This window comes from Rhinopithecus bieti, unplaced genomic scaffold (assembly GCF_001698545.2).
Source record: "Rhinopithecus bieti isolate Rb0 unplaced genomic scaffold, ASM169854v2 scaffold_1304, whole genome shotgun sequence".
NCBI lineage: Eukaryota > Metazoa > Chordata > Mammalia > Primates > Cercopithecidae > Rhinopithecus > Rhinopithecus bieti.
In genome coordinates, this window is record NW_016803307.1 from 38,571 (window position 1) to 59,429 (window position 20,859).

Consider the following 20,859-nt stretch of genomic DNA (forward strand, 5'->3'; position numbering starts at 1 on the left):
GCTTTATTGATAGATGTTAGGGAGGTGTCTCAAAGAAAATTAATCAAGCATCAGCTTTTAAGCTATTCTGCAAAATTTTGTGCAAATTATACTTTCTGAACCTCAGTTTCTTCATATGTAAAAGAAACAGTAAACCCTACTTTATGATTGTTTTTGAATCTAAACAAAATGCTGCATGTGAAGAAAGCGGCTTGTTGTCCACTTTTTCTAAATATGTCCCTTATAAAATTTCAGTGACTCCTCAACTCACTCACTGCTTTTTTTTCCCCAGTTCAGATAACTCATTATGCTTGGGAATGTGGAAGCTATCTAGTAATCTTAATTATTGCTAACTTCACATTATAGTTTCTGATTCCAGTTGCTTCTTCAGTGCTCTGGCCTGCTTTCATTTTCTCAAATTTTCCCTGCTCCTTTTCTTTCTGTCTATGCTTGCTGCCCTCCTCTAGCTGGAATGCCCAGCCCATCCCCAACCTTCACTTCTTTTCAGGCCTCAGATTCAACACCATTTTCTCATTAAGTCATTCCTGATACATCAGACTGGATCAGGACCTCTGACATATATACTCATACCTGCCCAAATGTCTTTTGCATGGCAGTTGTAACAGTTGCCAGTAAGTATTGAATTTTTTTCTTCTTTAATTTCTGTTTTCCCTATGTAGAAAATAAGGACCTAGAAAAGGCCCCCATGTCTCTGTCTGCTGGCTTTCCAGTGCATGGCCAGCACAAACACGGCGCTTTGCACATAACAGATACTCAATACATCTTTATGAAACGAATAAATGTGTTTCGTCAACTTCCAGACTCCTGAGTTCCTAGACTTTATGTTAGAATAAAAGGTTGCAAAGTCTATGCTTTTGTTTTAGTGAGAAATTAGGCTATTAGTTAGTCAAGGTTTTGGTAACCTTGAACCAAATCACTTAATGTTCATTTTCTAATTTTGAAGCTGTGTACAATTGTAGACTGCTTATCTCAAAGAGCTGTTTCTTTAGTCTTAACGCATACTCATAAAAGATTTTTCACATCTTTAGATTTAAGTATTTACAGCATATATTAGAAAAATAAATTGTTATTTCAAAACCCTCTCAGCCTTTGAAGCAGTAGGGGAAGGTTAGACTTACTTTAGATTTTCCTTTCTCCAGATAAGTTATAATCTCTATTGACTCTTGGTGATTGATCTTTGTTTAAAACATCAGAAGAAACTTCTGGCAAAAAATATGTCAGAGGAGCTACTAAAAAAATCAACCCGTGCTTGAAAATATGCCTATAATATTAATATTTTGGTTTTTATTGGATTTCTGCAGATTTACAAGGTCAATTCTCTGAGTAGCAATGCAGTGATAATACCAATTTACAGGCTCTCAAAAATGTTAACAATATAAACTTTACACATGTACTAAATTTGAAAATAAAAAAGTAGAAGAAAAAATGTGCAAGGAAAGTCAACCTTCAATGTTTACAGGGTGAAATATCCAAGGAGTTTAAGGAAAGAATGCTCGTGGCCTAGGAAGCAGGCTAAATCCAGCTTGTGAAGGGGCCTCTCCCACCTACCCACTCTGGACATGAAAGTTTCTTTCCTTTCTCTGTCCTCCTACCTCATTCACACACCATCAGACCACCATGAAAACTCACCAGAGGTTCCAGAGTAGGTATGCCAACCCCTAATCCTCTATGATGGGAAAACAAAAGGAGTTAGCTGTCTATTGCTATTGTTTTTCATTTTGCCTATTTCCTACATGTGAATTTCTCATTCAGAATATATTTTGCTAGGTTGGCTCCCTCATTATTCTAATAGATGATTCACCCTTGCCTTATTATAAGTGGAGTGATTCTTTACATAGAGAAGACAGAAATAATGCACATAACTGAACTGAAAAGACATCCATTTGCTCACTCTCCTCCCCTTTTCTCATTTCAGACAAGTTATATTCCTTCTTTATTCTTAATCTACAATCTCAAGAGCAGTTGCTTAGAAAAAAGGCTAAGAAAAAATGATCAATACATATTCTGTTGACATATAATAAAGGTAAAATGTATTATAAGCAAATACTTCGTCTTTTTTAGCAAAAACATAATTCTAATATAAATAATTGCTATAATTTAAAATCTCTTTATGAAAAGGGCACTTTAATTTTTTAAAAAAGGAAATCACAAGAAAGTATATGTTGGCAGCTATGGTATTTTTTTCAAAGAGAAAGGACTTTTAATAATTGAAGTAGTATACCAGAAAAAGTTATACACCTTCTGATTCAGTAAGTCTATGAATACTGAATGTGTAAAACTCAGGCCCAATTGTAAACATTACAAGCACGTGGGGACAATTTTGATTAACAGCTAAACCCAGTATTTCATAACTTATTCTAATAAAAAATTCCTAAGCTAATATACTAGATACATTACAGTATATACTATATATATATATTATAGTATATATACATATACTCTCTCTATACATATTTAATTTATGGTTGTGTTTCCTTTTACTTACTAGGAGTTATATGAGGAAAAAAATAATTATAATCTAGTACTTATAAACATGCCAATACAGTTTTTCTTTTAAAGATTTTTTATAGGAAAGTTAATTTTCTTGCTGACCCATTAGACAATTTAAAAGGCAAAAAAAGATCACTTGGACACAGGAAGGGGAGCATCACACACCAGGTCGTATTGTGGGGAGGGTTGGGGGGAGGGATAGCATTAGGAGATATACCTAATGTAAATGACGTGTTAATGGGTGCAGCACACCAACATGGCACATGTATACATATGTAACAAACCTGCACGTTGTGCACATGTACCCTAGAACTTAAAGTATAATAAAAAAATACAAAAAATATAAATAAATAAAAATAAAAAGGCAAAAAAAGAAAAGTCTGTTATTATAGTGGAAGCATAGCATTTTCTATGAGGTAAAAACTTTGAAATCACCCAGTTCTTGAGATTTCTAAATTTTTTAAGTTGTAAGCAGGCTTAGAAATCTGCATTTTTCTTTTTTATTTTATTTTCTTATTTTTTGAGACAGAGTCTCACTCTGTCACCAGGCTGGAGTGTGGTGGCATGATCTGGGCTCAGTGCAACCTCCACCTCCTGGGTTCAAGCGATTCTCCTGCCTCAGCCTACCAAGTAGCTGAGATTACAGGTGCGTGCCACCATGCCTGGCTCATTTTTTTGTGTTTTTGGTAGAGATGGGATTTCACCATGTTGGCCAGGATGGTCTCAAACTCCAGACCTCGTGATCCACCTGCCTCGGCTTTCCAAAGTGCTGGGATTACAGGCGTGAGCCACCGTGCCTGGCCAGGAATCTGCATTTTTCTAAAGCTTTCCAGATAATTCTGAAGCAAACAGCCCAATCTGAGTCCTAAAGTTAGGGTTTTGAAACCGAACTAAATGTCCTACTATTACAGCTGAAGAGACAGAAACCCGCAGGAAGAGAGTGAAATGTGTGGCACAGTAACATTTACGTAAATGATGTTATATGCACACAAAATAACAACGCAACTTTTGAAAGAAAATGCACAAACAGATAGATACACATGACATAGTTTAGAATATTTCTCTAGGGGCAGAAAGGAAAGAAGAGTGAGAAATGGGAATTAAAGGAAATACGTATGTGAATAAATCAGAAAGCAATAAAAACAAAAAGCCGTAATAAAAGGAAAAAGCTATTTAAGATGAGAGTAATGGCCTACTAGTTATATTGATGGATTGTTTCTTCACTTCAGCACCAAAATTCTACTATAATAGCTAGATGCTAAAAAATGTATAAAGCTGAATACTTAAGATGGAATGTGAGTTTTACTTTCATATATCACTTGCTCCCATTCTATAACAGAGATTCTATAACATGTTAGATGTTGGTCAGGCTGGTCTTGAACTCCTGACCTCAAATGATTGGCCTGCCTTGGCCTACCAAAGTGCTGGGATTACAGGTATGAGACACCGCACCCAGCCTCAAAACTCTATTTAAAAAATAAAATTCTTCAAAAAATAGAACAAAATTCTATAACAGAGATTCTATTTTGTTGCTGTTGTTGTTGTTTGTCATTCCACAGTTAAGAAAGCTAAAGCAAGAGTTTGAATTACTTTTTCAAGTATAGACATACAAGTCATTGATTTTACAAAATAAATTCAGGAAGTGATGCCTCATTACAAATAGACTCTGCAGATGAATTTTAACTTGCATTGCACTATAAGTAGAGTGACTTTATGCTTACTGATCAAACAGGACACTTCTGATAAAAAGAGGGGGCACTAAATATACTGAAATCATACAATTTTAAAAATATTTATTGACTGGAAGGGTTTATTATAGTGGTAGACATAAATATTTCTTTTCAAAACACTGTTTTTTAATTTTGTTATTATTATTTTAGACAGAATCTTGCTCTGTCACCCAGACTGGAGTGCAGTAGTGCAATCCCACCTCACTGCAACCTCCACCTCCTGGGTTCAAGTGTTTCTCCTGCCTCAGCCTCCCTTGTAGCTGTGACTACAGGCATGCGTCACCATGCCCAGTATTTATTTATTATATAAAAAATAAATATACATTTTAATTTTTTTTTTGTATTTTTAGTAGAGACGGAGTTTCACCATGTTAGATGTTGGTCAGGCTGGTCTTGAACTCCTGACCTCAAATGATTGGCCTGCCTTGGCCTACCAAAGTGCTGGGGATTTACAGGTTATGGGAGACCCACGCAACCCAGCCTCAAAAACTCTTATTTAAAAAATAAAATTTCCCTCCAAAAAAATAGAACAAAACCATATATATTATTTATATATATTATATAATTATATATATATATATATTATATATATATAATGTTTTTATTCGTGTGTGTGTGTGTGTGTATGTTTAAATGACCCAGACTCATCAGAACACATGATCATCTACATAGGAGTATACATTTTCCTGTCTATATGAGAGATCTTAAAGGTTGTGCCTTGACCTCCAACAATGACAACAGCCTGGGGTCTACAAGGCAGAGTGCTCAGGCTACGAGGGGTTCTGGGCCAGAAGAATGGAGAAGTAGGAGATGAACAGCCTGCTCTGGCTATGAAGTGAAAGCTATAGTGGTAGAGATTTTTTAAGAGACTACTCCAGATATAAATACTGAAATACACAAATGGAAAGGCTAGAGAAATCTAGAGCTAGCCCTTGCATAAAAACATACAATAGGATCTAATAGCAGTGGAAGAAACGGGAGAATCTACAGTACATGTGAAGAAATCTGTCACACTTATTTATCTCTTTCATGAGACAGAGCAGACTTGAAATAAAATAGTGTATGGTTACAAACAACACACAAAGATCACGCATTTTTAGAAAACTAAAAGTGAAACAAAATGGCTCCACTGTCACAAACTTGGCACCAAACTCATTTTTTTTAAACGAAAGAAAAAATATCCTCAAGGATGGCTGTGAATTTTCTCCTGGGGCTTTAAAGCTGTCTCTCTGTCTATAAAGATCCTATTTTTGCTTGTAAAACCTCTCAAGCTTTCACTGTAAATAGAGCCTTCTTGCTTAGGAAATCTCAGCCTTGCTTCTGCCAACAGATCAGAAAAGCCATCCTGATTGTAAAGGCTTAGTCCTCACTCCTCTAGTTTCTATTCATAGACTGGCTATGTGTTTCTCGTTTGTTTGCTGGTGCAAACTGGCAGAGTAGAGACTCAAGGGAGAAAGCAATAAGTGATAATTTCCTGTCTACATGGCTTGTAGCTATGCTAAATAAAAGGGAGAAAACGTAGTTGGAATAAGAAAAGAGAATAAAGTGCATAAAACTGAGTAATTAAGTGGGAATATTGAAAGTAGGCCAGAAAAATTCAATTTTAGGGTGACTTATAAAGAGAGGTATACCTTGGAAATTATGAGAGTAGAAGATAGAAGAAATGAGAAAGGGTGAATGGAGGAAAGAAGAAAAGTCATGGACAGTGATAAGCCTTCTACTTAGATACTTTATGTGTGTGTTAGTTTTCTCACCTCAGGGCCAGGTAAGTAAGCTGAGACACATGTGGCCACATATTTATGGTGCGTAGGAAGAATATTATTTTTCTAAATGAGTTGAATTTTTAAAAATAGAAAATAGACTCCAGTGGGCCTTAATCTAGACATAAACAGGTGTGTTGTACATGGTACTTTGCTACCTCCAAAGATAAAAAAAAATTTAAATGCATTGTAAAATGGGGGAAAAATGGACAAAATGACTATAGTAGATTAGATACAATTTTAAAATAGTAACCCACACACACAGATACATCTTTCCTCTGTACCCTTTCTTGTTTCAGCAATATACATAGTCCAAAGCATAATATATCAAAAATAAAGAAAATATCCTGAAGACTTTTATTTTGTTTTTGTTTGTTTTTTGTGTCAGGGTCTCACTCTGTTGCGCAGTCCAGAACGTGGCAGCACAATCATGGCTCAGTGCAGCCTGGACTTCCTGGGCTCAAACAATCCTCCCACCTCAGCCTCCTTAGTAGCTAGGACCACAGGTGCATGAAACCATGCCCAGCTATTTTTTTTTTTTTTTTTTTTTTTTTTTTTTTTTTTTGTAGAGACAGAGTCTCCCTATGTTGTCCAGGCTGGTCTCTGGCTCGTGGGCTCAAGCAATCCTCCCACCTTGGCTTCTCAGTGTTGGTATTACAGGCATGAGTCACCACTCCCATCCCCTTAAGTTTTAACAGCCAAAGTTTTGATCTGCAGGAGACTGGACTTCAAAATTAGACCATAAACATAAAATTTCGTGAATATATATGTATATATGTTTATACACATACATACAACATAAGTCATTGGGCCACATATATCCTCTCAGTCCTTAACGTTTAAGTGGAAACCATCCTCTGAACTTCAAACTACCTGCTTCTACTTTTCTTTGCCTCGGGGCACTTTCTGGGATTGATGCTGCCCCAACCCCTCTCCTCAACTAACGACTGCCAGAATTTCCCTCTTCCTCCCCTCAGAGAGCAGGGCTCTGAGCTGTGTGTCCCTACAGCAGCTCCCAGAGTTCCCCAGTGATATAAAGCTCCAGTTCCCCACAGTGGTCACCTGCTTGCTCACACACCCTTTATTAGATGCCTCTCCTCCTTGTCTCAGTCCCCACTCCCCTAACAGGCATTTCCTGGAACTACCTCCCACAATAACTACTCGTAAGTGACAGTCTTCTCAGAGAAAACCAAACAAAGGTGGAATCACCCTCATTATTGATTATTCACAGCAGTTATGTCCTTAAAGCCTCCATAAGCATGGAATTCGTGAATACTAAACCATTTCTCCTGGGGAAAACCTGGATTAGGTTATTGCAAGTCTCTGGTTACATTTCCATCAACCAATCAATAAATAACCTGTTTTATGGGTGTTGTTGTTTAAAGACACATATTTAATATATTATTAATTCATTAACACCAAACTCATGGCCAACAGTACTATGACTTAAGCCTAAGAGTAGCTTACCTAACATACTTATTTTCTCTTTAAGACACATCACAGCCTTCTTGAGCATAGGAACATTAGAAAGCCCTTCAACACTGTGCTTAGCAGCCATTTTAAACAGAAAAATTACCAACAAAACACACAGAGATGCAAACAAAAACATGATACCACAGAGAACAGAGAACGCAAAAAGGACAATTTTTTTTTTTTTTTTTTGTTTTTTTTTTTTTTTTTTTTTTTTTTTTTTTTTTTTGAGACGGAGTTTCACTCTTATTGCCCAGGCTGAGTTTAAATGGTGTGAATCTCGGCTCACTGCAACCTCGCGCCTCCGGGTTCAAGCAATTCTCCTGCCTTAGCCTCCTGAGTAGCTGGGATTACAGGTGTGCGCCACCACACCCGGCTAATTTTTTGTATTTTTAGTAGAGACGTGGTCTCACCATGTTGGTCAGGCTGGTCTCCAACTCCTGGCTTCAGGTGATCCATCTACCTTGGCCTCCCAAAGTGCTGGGATTACAGGCATGAGACACTGCTCCCGGGTTTTAAAAGGGACAATTGTTTACAGCATGACAACAAGAAATAGAGCATTGCCTTGTTCAACCTGAGTTGGGAACATAGAAGATTCTAATTTCTCCCTCTTCTGTGAATTTCCACAAATGACTAGAAGAGCAAACACAATGAGTGCTGGCTGATTTGGGGTTACAAATAAATTTTAGTGAGTAGATGAACTCACAAATGTGGACTATTTTGGAGTTCCCTACGGCAAAGGGGACGTGAACAGAAGAACAGAGAACGATATGTAGGGCATCCAAGAGAATGGTTCTGAGATAGCTTCACAAAGTTCACCTTGCTCTCAGCAAGCAGGTAATAATGTTCTCCCATGTAAGCTGTAGGGACAGAGAAGAAGCTGACTTACAGTTGTTAAGGACACACCTTGCTAGTGAAGTAAAAATGATGTCACCATGTATTACTCGACTCACGGTTGTATAACAGAAAGGAATGAGAACACCTCAGGAGAAGGTCGGATGCCTCCTGCCTCCACAACCCCACCCTACCTATGCTCCCAACACACTCCATCAGATCTATGGAAACCGGATATAGCCTTCAATAAAAGAAATATCCTCAACTGAGTGATGTTATTCTAAATGAACTGGTAAATCTATAAGTTGATTCAGATTTACTCTTTACTTGACATAGAAATAATCATAATAATTGAGGCATCTGGGGCTCCTGGTGAAAAAGTTAGGTAATTGTAGAAATTGTTCATCATTAATAGATATTTACTACCTTGCCTATAAGGTGGGAAATAGCATATTATGTCACACCCTAGATAGACACCAAGACAAGCACAACAAATAAATACAAGATGATCTATAATATGCACGAGATGCCTTGGCACAGGAAAAGAGTATAGAAATTGAAGGGAGAAAACAAATCACTTTGAGTACTGATGCACGGAGAAATGTCACAGAAGAGGAAGGTTAATTTAACGTGAACTTAAAGTACAAGAATGGTTTGTATAAGAAAGGAGAACATAGAAGAATATTTTCTATGGGAAAATGCATGAACAAGTAGAACAGTAAGGAATTTCCAAGGCATGCCTAGAGGAAAATAAGAATATCAGTTAAGTAAAGTAAAATAATAATAATAAAGACTAGTGTGAAAAAATATAAGAATGCATTCAACCTGGTGAATGACTCAATATAAGGACAAAACAGAAAAAGCGAAAAGCATAACAGATGAATCAAGTTTTAAGTTTGGGGTCTGAGAATTGTAGTTTTAATAACAGAAGTAAAAGAGCCAGTGCAAAACTAGTTTGAGACAAAATGAATGATGAGTTTGAGGTGACAACATGACATCCTAGGGGAAATGATAAGCAAGCAGCTAAAGATACGAAACTGAATCTCAGTGGAGAAGCAGGACGGGAAGTGTGGATTTGAGACTTATCAGTACTAAGATAATCACTAAGGCCTGTGAGTGAGTAAATAGCTGAAGTGAGGCAATTAGAAAGAAGAGGTAGAGCAGCAAGAAGTGTCCACAAAGAAAGCAAAGAAGGAGCAGTCAGAAAGTTAGAATGTGCGTATTAACCCAAGAGCAGAGTGAGGAGAGAAATGCAAGAGGAAATGATCAACTGTGTCAGGAAATTCAGCTGAATTTGCTGACAACCGGTTTGCCGTTGGCAGCAATTTCAGTAGACTGGTAGAGGTGAAAGTCAGAATGCTTTCAAGAATGGGCTAAAGAATGAGTTTATAGAAAGGGAATGGAGATAGTGGCTATTGACCACTTTGAGAGAAAGAACATTTTGAAACTGATAGATTTGCAGCATCATCAAGGAAAAGGATGAAGTACTCCTTTTGTATTGTTTTATTTTGTTTTTTTTAGGCTTCTGGATACAAAGCGGGGGAATCCAATGGAGAAGAATGGACAATTTTGGAAAGCAGTAAGAATGACAATCCCAGAAAGCTTAGTGATAATAAGACCTAACTTTTATATGTTTTTTCATTATCTTCAGGTACTTTTACACATATTTGTCAATTTTATTTTCATAATACTCTAATAAGGTAGGTACTATTATTATTCCTATTTTAAAAATGAGTAAATGGAGGCATTCAGAAGTTAAATGACTTGCCCAATATCACCATGTAAAAAGCATTGGGGCAAGAAATAAACTCAGACAAAGGAACTAGAGGCATCATTTTCTTAAGTGCTGGGCTATCTCACTTTCAAGGATAAAAGAATTTTTGCAATCTATCCTTCCATCAAGGGCTAATATCCAGAATCTACAAGGAACTTAAACAAATTTACAAGAGAAAAAACAAACAACCCCATCAAAAAGTGAACAAAGGATATGAACAGACACTTCTCAAAAGAAGACATTTATGAAGCCCACAAACATATGAAGAAAAAGTTCATCATCACTGGTCATTAGAGAAATGCAAATCAAAACCACAATGAGATATGATCTCATGCCAGTTAGAATGGTGATCATTAAAAAGTCAGGAAACAACAGAGGCTGGAGAAGATGTGGAGAAAGAAGAACTCTTTTACACTGTCAGTGGGAGTGTAAATTAGTTCAATCATTGTGGAAGACAGTGAGTCTATTCCTCAAGAATCTACAACCAGAAATACCATTTGATCCAGCAATCCCATTACTGGGTATACACCCAAATAATTGTAAATCATTCTACTATAAAGACACATGCACACGTATGTTTATTGCAGCACTATTCACAATAGCAAAGACCAGAACCAACCCAAATGCCCATCAATGATAGACTACTGGATAAAGAAAATGGGGCACATACTTTACCATGGATACTTATACAGCCATAAAAAGAAGATTCATGGTCTTTTGCACAGGGGACATGGGATGAAAGCTGGGAAACCCATCATTCTAGCAACCACTAACACAGGACAAGAAAACCAAACACTGCATGTTCTCACTCATAAGTGGGAGCTGAACAATGAGAACACATGGACTCAGAAAGGGGATCATCACACACTGGGGCCTGTTGGGGGTTGGGGGTTCAGAGAGGGATAGCATTAGGAGAAATACCTAATGTAGATGATGGGTTGACCGGTGCAGCAAACCACTGTGGCACATGTATACCTATGTAACAAACCTGCATGTTCTGCACATGTATCCAGAACTTAAAGTATAATTAAAACCAAAAAAAAAAAAGAAAGAAAAGAAAGTAAAAGGAATGACCCCCTTCATGAGGCTGCAAGGAAGTGAAGAAGGCAGTTGTACTGTTTTATTCCAGGATGAAAAGAAAGTACCTGAGCATCCTTATAGGATATGATGTACCCAGTTATAAAGTTCCATCTTGAAAGTAAAAAAGCAAGGGACGGATTAGGATGAAGATTTAGAACATGAGGAGTTTGATGAAAATTTAGAAGAGAAGAGCGCACACTGCAGACTCAGCAGAAGAAGAATAAAACCTGTTGAACACCTATTGTAGCCCAGTTAAAGAGGGACTCTAAAGATTGGTAAGACAAGTTCAGCATGGTTGTCCAGAGGGAAGGATGGGAAGATTTGAGTTTGGAGATAGCCCAGTAGGCAAAGCTGTAAGGTCAGACTTGAGAATGATGTTAGGGTATTGGATAAAAGTTAATTAAATAAGAGATTATGTCTTACAATTAAAGGCATTAAGTTATTTCAATCAAAAAGAAAAAATCCTGATGAATTAGTATGCTATTGACCCAGTATCTAACAAACAATGTTTGTAAACATAGACATCAAATTGGTAATTCATGTACTTTGATAAGATAGTACAGATTCAAGACTAAGGAATTGAACATTCCATTACAAATGTTGCATTCCTATCTTATTATTATTACTATTATTATTTTGGTTCTGAATGGTTCTTTATTCAGTATCAATAAACCTCACACTCAAAAAGACAAAATCTATTATGAGGATTATGTGGACTGAAAATAGTTGTCCAACTTCACACAGCTTTTGTTCTTCTCAGCCTAACTAAACAAAGGCTGAAATATGGATAAAATAGAGTCTATCCTTGCTGAACAGTTCCAGAAAACATTCTCAAAATATCAAAAGAATGAGCTATATCATGTAATTGATATCTGTAAATTAAATCATAACCTTATCATAGATGACAATTTATAAGAAAATGGTAATATTATTATCAGAATTATTAACTCAAATAACTAAATGGATTTCATGGCCGTTGGTAAATACTAAATCAGAAAGAATTTCAAATAATATGAAATAATTTTAAAATATTATACTTTCTCTCATATACTTATTTTCTAGTCCAAGAGTGGGACACAAACAAAGGTCAGATAAATGTCATATTGAATGTTGCCCAAAAACATTTATTGGCAAAAAATTGATATTATAAAATTTGTTTAATCAAAATTGATGATTCAGTTGTCATAGAAGCTATTAAATATAAAAATCTATTTTTTCCTTATGTAATAGTGTTATAGTGTTTGCTTTTAGATGACTGTTTGCATTTAGACAGGGTTTACCGACATTTTTTTCTTTAAAACTGCCTCAGGCTCCAAGGAGTATTATCCAACTACATTCTGGAAGATGATTTTGATTGATTTCTAAGTATAGAGGTGTATTAATTGGAGATAGATATCTTGTAGAATAAATGCTTTTAAACAGGATTTTGAACTTCACAAAAAGATTTAATTAAAGTTTAACTAGTCAATTATTTTAGGAAATTTTCAGGGTCTGGGCATCTGTGCTAGCCAGTATGCCCTTAACAGAAGAGCAAAGAGCACTTATATGTAAGCCCCATATAGTTTAACTGCTTGTTCCTAGAAAACATTTATGACTGAATTCCAAAGTCAACTATAAATATTTTTTACTTGTTTTGTATCATACACACTCAGACAGACAGACAGACACACACACATTTCAGGTACAAAACACTTCATTATTTTTTACATATCCCATTACTATACACAGTGATGCAGATAGGTACATCTTACAGTAAAATGTGAACATTATTTTGCAGATACCCACAATAATTCTAAGTCATTTTTTGTCCATTGACTCTAATTATAAGTGCCTCCTCAACAAGGCACTGTACTTTAAGGAAGCTTTTTAGGAACACTGAACTAAGACTAGAATATAAATTAACAATGGCATTTTGTGAGGTTTTGAAAAATGTCTTGGAATTTCCACCATGGAGTTAGAACATGGAACAATGAAAAATACAAATCAGTGAATGACTTTGGAAAATATATAAATGGTTATTATTTCCCAAGTTCAATTATTATCTGCTTATAAGGTAATATGCTTTCACACAAATATTTAATATTCTTTATACATTTAGATATTTAATATTTAAATATTCCTAATACATAAGTTTCCTCCACATTTAAGTTTTAAAAGTCAAGCGTAATGAAGGTTCACAGCACAGAATAATCCTTATTTTGGGGAGGAGTTCTCACCTTGTTGCATGCATTGTGACTGAGGAGAGTGTGAGAATTATCCTGTTCATCACTCAAGGAGAAGGACAGATGACTGAAGGGTCCTGGGGCAAGACAGTCAGCCTGTGAGAGGGTCTGTGGATGCAGCAGTGACTTAGCAGGAGGATAGAGTTTAGTCTGATATAAAGGATGGAGCGAGACAGGCTTGGGAGGGACTGTTACACCCTGGGGGGAAGAAGAAAGGCATAAGAGGATGTTAGTGGAAAAAGTCAAGCACGTTTGGAATCAGGTCTATGATAGACATAGGTCAGAATCTCTCACCAGTAAGAAGAAAACTTCTCCTTATGAGGAGGTGTCCCTCATGAGACACCTGCTTTCAGTGTATATTGTGTGTCTCTTTCAAAAATTCCTTTCATTCCCCACCTCCAGCCTCTTCGGCAGAACAAAACAAGTGCCTGCAGAATGTCTCCTGAAGCGTACCAGGTTTATTTTTGAAAGTATTAAGGGGAGAAATGTGTAAGGAAGAAGAGAATCCGTCCAAAGGAAATCCATCCAAAGGAACGTCGTCATGGAAGAGGTAGGTAGTCATGGAAATTAATGTAAAGATGCTTGTGATTTTTTTGTTTGGAAGAAATCAGGGAGTCACGTGGAGGGCATTGTGCAGAATATTAACATGTGAGCGCAGGGGTAGAAGTACAAGGTTTAGTTCATGACATAGTAAGTTTCGGAGTTGAGTTTGCCATGGATAAGGAATCAGGGAGAGGTGGGTCTGGAAAGAATGAATGAGGTCTTTGATTCTAGGCAATGTGTTGTTTCGGAGAGAAACTCGTGGTGCAACAAAGAGAGGAGTGCAACTACAAAGAAAGGAGGTTATGAGGCCTAAACTAGAGTGACTCTTTAACATGGAAACAGGATGAATGCCTTTGAGGAAGTAGGAACTACTACATGAGGCCATGAATTATGTGAATGGAGCAAGGAAATCAAAAGAGTGCGAAGTCTTGAGGCTAAAAAGAAAAGTTGCAGAAAGGGCCTACATACAGGTATGCGTCTTCTACAAATCAAGCAAAACAAATATATATTATCTTATTTTACCCACTCAGCACAGGCATACATTTATTATTTTTAAAAGATAGCATCCAGCAAAAACATGGAATCAATCCAAATGCCTATTGATGATAGACTAGATAAAGAAAACATGGTACATATACACCATGGAATACTCTGTGACCATAAAAGGAACAAGATCATGTTCTTTGCAGAGACATGGATGGAGCTGGAAGCCATTATCCTCAGCAAACTAACGCAGGATCAGTAAAACAAAACACATGTTCTCCCTTAGAAGTGGGAGCTGAAAAATAAGAACACATGGATACATGGTGGGGGACCAACTCATGCGGGGGCTTGTCCAGGGTTGTGGGAGGAGGGAGAGCATCAGGAAGAATAGCTAATGGATGCTGGACGTAAGACCTAGGTGATGTGTTGACCCATGCAGCCAACCACTATGGCACACATTTACCTATGTAACAAACCTAGACATCCTGCACATGTACCCTGGAACTTCAAAGTTGAAGAAAAAATAAATACTTAAATTTAAAATTTAGAAAGATAACATCCTCTTTACAATATTCTGTGTCTTGTTTGATTTTTTTTATTTGACAATTTTGGAATTGCTCTGTATCAGTACACGGCAGCTACTTGTTTTCTACCAAGACACATTACTGAATTATAATACTGATTGTAATTGTCGTTCACTTGATTTTCTTAGAAGTTTTGGGTCTATCACGAAAAAAAAATCAGTTCACCTAACACAGTGATAAATTTGTCTCCTCTTTGCCAGTTATTATAGTTTTCATTTCTTCCATTTGTCTAATTTCATTGGTTAATGCCTCTAACATTGAATGGAAATGAAATGAAAGCCATGTCAGTGGGTAGCTTTAATGGAACATATGCAGTAATTGTCCATTAAAGATGATTCTGACTTATAATTTTGCTTTATTTCTAAATCAAACATTTCATTGTTTTACCAAGTAATCAAATTATTAATCAGTGTGAAAGTGATTAATATGACAACTAGCAGCAAACACAAGACTAACTATGTGAGAAAAGGACAGTGTTATTATTGATAGTTGCAGGTGCTTAGGAAAAGTGGTTTGGACAGTCTCTGGTTTGTATTCAGGCTTCAGTTTTTTTCTTGGAGGTTGTAAAAATCAATTCTCAGGTTGTCAGGGGGCAAGCCCATGGTGATCCATGGAAAGCAACGGGTTCACCAAATGCGGTTATCTGGAGGAATCAAGTTCTATCCAGTCAAGAGGAAAATGTTAGCAGAGAGTGTGCTACTCTGTGTTTTGTGCTTCTAAGTTTACCTTTGCCAATCTCCAGCTCTTAGGAGTAGGTCAAACATGAATGTTTCTGTAGGATCAGATGTTGTCCTCACTCTATCCAGGCAGCTGGGCAGCGAGGGAGAGCAGAGTCTTACCAGCACTTGGACAGGCAAAAGAGAGCTAAGAACCTTGGCCAAGCTCACTTGAGTACTGTCAGTTGGTAATACAATACAAAGGTGAAAGGATTCTTGGTGGTGACAGCTTCAATATGTATGTTTCAATCTGTGCTAATTGCCTTCTATGTTTGTATACATTATTATCCCGTGATTCTCTTTAGCATAATCCTGGGTATTTAATTTGTCTCTCTCCCATGTTCGATCTCCTGTTTCTTTTTTCTTTTCTTTTCTTTTTTTTCTCTTTGAGATGGAGTCTCGCTCTGTCGCCCAGGCTGGTGTGCAGTGGCCCGATCTCGGCTCACTGCAAGCTCCGCCTCCTGGGTTCACGCCATTCTCCTTCCTCAGCCTCCCGAGTAGCTGGGACTACAGGCGCCCGCCACCTCGCCCAGCTAGTTTTTTGCATTTTAGTAGAGACGGGGTTCACCGTGTTAGCCAGGATGGTCTCGATCTCCTGACCTCGTGATCCGCCTGCCTCTGCCTCCCAAAGTGCTGGGATTACAGGCCTGAGCCACTGCGCCTGGCCTCGATCTCCTGTTTCTAATAGCCTGTGTCTTACTTTTTTTTAATTTTGTCTCATATTTACTGAACCCTAAAGGAGCTTCCTGGGAAAATGGAGTATTGGAAGCCAATTTCCAATAACTTGCATGTTGAAAACTGACTTTCTTCTACTCTTACATTTGGTTGTTTGAATATGAAATTCCAGGTTGGAAAATAATTTCTTTCAGAATTTTGATTATTTGTAAATGACACTTTTGTCCCTCTGGAACCACACAGGATTTCTTTTGTCCTCAATAATCCGAAAATTCCCCAGTATGCGCTTTGCCGTGGGTATATTTTCATCTACTTTTGTAGGAACTTGATGCCCTTTTTCTGTAACATTTTGGAAAATTTTCAATAATTATTTTATCATTTCCTTCTCCTTTTCTTCTCTCTTTCTGGATGTCGGACTTTTTAAGATAGTCCAATTCTCATCTCTCTTCCTTTTGCTCATCAGCTTGAGAGGTTTAGTTAATTTGTCCTCTGTATTAGTTTGTTCTCATACTGCTATAAAGAACTATCTGATACTCAGTAATTTATAAAGGAAAGAGGTTTAATTGACTACAGTTCCACAGGCTGTACAAGAAGCATGGGTGGGAGGTCTCAGGAAACTTATAATTATGGCCGAAGAGGAAGCAAGCACATCTTACCATGGCGGAGCAGAAGAGAGAGTGAAGGGGAAGTGCTGCACATATTAAACAACGTGACCTCATGAGAACTGTTTCACTGTCATGACAACAGCAAGAGGGAAATCTGCCCCCATGATTCAATCACCTCCCACCAAGTCCCTCCCGCAACACGGGAGATTACAATTCATCAAGAGATTTGGATGGGCACACAGGGCCAAACCGTATCATCCTCCAACTAAGGTGACCCAGGATAGAGAGGTTTCCCAGGAGTGAGACTTTTAGTGCTAAGACAAACTGTGGTGAGTTAGTCACCCCACCTCCACCTTTTATAATGCATTCTTTGTTTCCACAATGTTGTGCTTAATTTCCAAGAGGTCCTTTTATTTTCCAAGTATTCTTTTTTTTTCTTTTTTTAGTATTGTGTTTTGATTTTATAGAGCCACTATCTTATCTATCTGTAAAAATATTGATGTTCTTGAGTTTTTCTCTCTAAATAGTGTTTCCTGTGTTTTTTGTTTGTTTATTTCTTGTTTGGTCATTTTTTGGGGTTTGGTTTTCTGTTCTTATTTCATATTGGAGGTCTTCCTTAGGTATCTGGATATCTTTAATTATCTGCTAATATTTTAGAGTCAGGAATTAAGAGCACTTTGGAAATTCTGAGCACATGGATCCGGCTATTTGAGTTTCACTGTACAGTGTAACCCAATCTCAATAACTTGAGAGCTTTCCTCTTTGTATTGGTCAGATTCCTCAAAAAAGACATTTTCAATCTCCTGGCTAGAAGGCAAAGGCCTGGCTACAAGTGTTCTGATATGTGAATGGAAGAGATAGTGCATGTCAGCGTTAATCCCTCATAGCATCACTTAGTCTCCTGCTTTCAGAAGAGCTCCACTGCTCTCCACTACGCCAGGAGGCCCCAAGCCAGAAATCCTGTTTTCCTCTCTCCAGTCATGTGAATTATTCTCTTAAAATGGGAGTTAATCAGTCATAAAGAAACATGAATTTGGGGATAGCTACTTCTTAAATAGCTTTTACCTTATCTTCCTTTTTTCAGCTACCATTTCTTTACTTTCCCTTCAGAGGTATCAAGCACCTCCAAATCCTAAGCCTTTTGAGAACTCTAAGATAGAAATGGAATCAGTACTTGGCTTGCTCCCTGGCCAGCCTAGGATTTCGCTTTCTTGGGTTGCTATGTCAGTTTTCCTCATCAGCATGTTTTCTGCCTCTAAAATTTTATTGCTGTGTCTCCTCTTCTTACTTCCTATACTTGTAGATTATATCTTTATAATACATCTTTACAATAATTTTAAGGAAATATTGGAAGGAGCATATTTAGAGGCATTGTTCAATCCACCATCCCTTACTGAAAGTCCTTAAGAGTTCTGTTTTGTTCATTTAGTAAAGATGGCACTTTAAGGAGACAACTACATTATTTTCCACTTGCATTAAATCCTACTTGGTAAGGACACAGCATTCTTTAATGTTCCACTGAGTTCTGTTTCCTACTAAATTGAGATATCTGCATTGATATTTATAACTGAGTTGGGCTGAAGTTGCCTTTTCTATGCAACTTCTGTTGGGTTTTATAACAATGTTGCACTTGCTACATAAAATGATATAGAACATATCCTTGCATTACTACAGTCTACAACTCTCTGCTGTTAGAGTTGTAGTCATGGACTGCATAATGACATTTCAGCCAACAACAAACTGCATATATAATGGTGGTCCCATGAGATTGTACGACATTTTTACTGAATCTTTTCTATGTTCAGATATGCTTAGATACACAGATACTTACCATTGTGTGACAGTTGCCTACGGTATTCAGTATAGTACTGTGCTGTACAGGTTTGTAGCCTAGGAGCAATAGGCTATACTATACCCTATAGCCTAGGTGTGTAGTAGGCTATACCATCTAGGGTTGTGTAAGGCAAAATCTATGATGTTTGCACAAAAAAGAATTCTCCTAACTAGTACAGCCACTGTGGAAAACAGCATGGAGACTCCTTAAAGAACTAAAAGTAGAACTACCATTTGATCCAGCAATCTCACTACTGGGTATCTACCTAGAGGAAAAAGTCATTATTTGAAAAAGATATTTGCACACACATGTTTATAGCAGCACAATTCGCAATTGCAAAATCATAGAACCAACCCAAATGCCCATCAATCAATGACTGGATAAAGAAACTGTGGTATATATACACTGTAGACAATGGAATACTAATCATCCATAAAAAGGAGTGAATTAACAGCATTTGCAGTGACCTGGATGAGATTGGAGACTATTATTCTAAGTGAAGTAACTCAGGAGTGGAAAACCAAACATCGTATGTTCTCACTGATATGTGGGACCTAAGCTATGAGGACACAAAGGCATAAGAATGATACAATGGACTTTGGGGACTTGGGGTGTAAGGGGGTCGAGGGATAAAAGACGAAATATATGGTGCAGTATATACTGCTTGGGTGATGGGAACACCAAGGTCTCACAAATCACCACTAAAGAACTTACTTATGTAACCAAATACCACCCACACCCCAATAACTTATGAAAAAATAAAATAATAATAATAATAATAAAAGAACTCCCCTAAGGATGGATTTCTCAGAATGTATTTCCATCGTTAAGCAACACATAACTGAATTTGTTCCTTAAAAGATTGTTAGAATTTCCCTGGGAATCTATTTGTGACCTGGAACTTTTTGAGGGTAACTTCATTTTTTTTTTTTTTTTTAGTTTTCTTTTGGTAATTGGTTTACTGGAATTTCATTTTATATTTTCTATGTATTTTGCTCTAAAATATTTATTTCCTATAGATTTCCTAATTCACTTGCATAAGGGTGAGAGAAGCAGTGTCATATTTTGTGTCCTCTATATTCTTAGTTATTTTCATGTCTATTTTTCATTTTGTATTTTATATTTTCTCCCTTTTTATTGATCTGTTTAGCTAACAGTTTGCTATTTTACACTTTTTTCAATGAATACATTTTAGTATATTTATGAGTTCTACAACTGTTCTGCTTTCTAGCTATTTATCTTTTTCTAATCCTATAAACTCCTTTTCATTTATTTTCTTATGCAAAGAATAAGGATTTTCTCCTTAAATAATGTTTCTTCTAAATATTTGTTTTATTTTTGTTTTTAAATTTTCCAAATTGAATGCTTACTTGATTGGCCTTTATTAATCTTCTTATTTATTTAGCATTTTACATTATAAAATTTCCTTTCAAGGACTATTTTAACTATATCTTGTAAGTTCTAATAGACAATAATTTGAAAACAATGATTGCGTTAGCTTATTTTCCAGATAGAAACTTTATTTTCTATTTTTTCAAGTTATATCTTGAAATAAACCATACATGGAAATTTATATGTGAAAAATGTATACCTAACTTATATGTGAAATCCAAAATAGTCAAACTCATAGAAGGCAGAGAGTAGAATAGTGATTACCAGGGGCAGAGGGGAGGGGAAAATGGGTCAGTGTTAGTCAAAAGGTACAAAGTTTCATCTACCAAAGATGAATAACTTCTGGTGATCTAATGAATGGCAATATTAATGTAACTAACAATAGTGTACTGTATATTTGATTGCTAAGAGGGCGGATGCTAAATATTCTTACCACAACAATAATAGTATAATAATGGTAATTGCATGAGGTGATAAATATGCTACCTTGATTGTGGTGATCACTTCACAATATATGCATGTATCAAAATATCAAGTTTTTATCTAAAATATATACAATTCTTAATTGTCAATTACACCTCAATAAAGCTAGAGAAAAAAGAAGGAAAACACAGAAATTTTATTCTGAATTTCCTCTTTCATCAACGTTTCATGAAAAGCAAAATTT

At 36.6% G+C, this 20,859-nt stretch overlaps 1 protein-coding gene across 9 annotated transcripts in view; it reads right to left on the minus strand.

The window, feature by feature from the left end:
- Window positions 1-20,859, minus strand: part of MLIP (muscular LMNA interacting protein) — a 268,127-nt gene that overhangs the window by 25,925 nt on the left and 221,343 nt on the right. For all 9 annotated transcript variants that reach the window (XM_017872818.1, XM_017872849.1, XM_017872833.1 and 6 more), the window contains one exon: window positions 13,355-13,558. In XM_017872818.1, coding sequence (XP_017728307.1) covers window positions 13,355-13,558 — 204 coding nt within the window. The remainder of the gene's footprint in view (window positions 1-13,354; window positions 13,559-20,859) is intronic.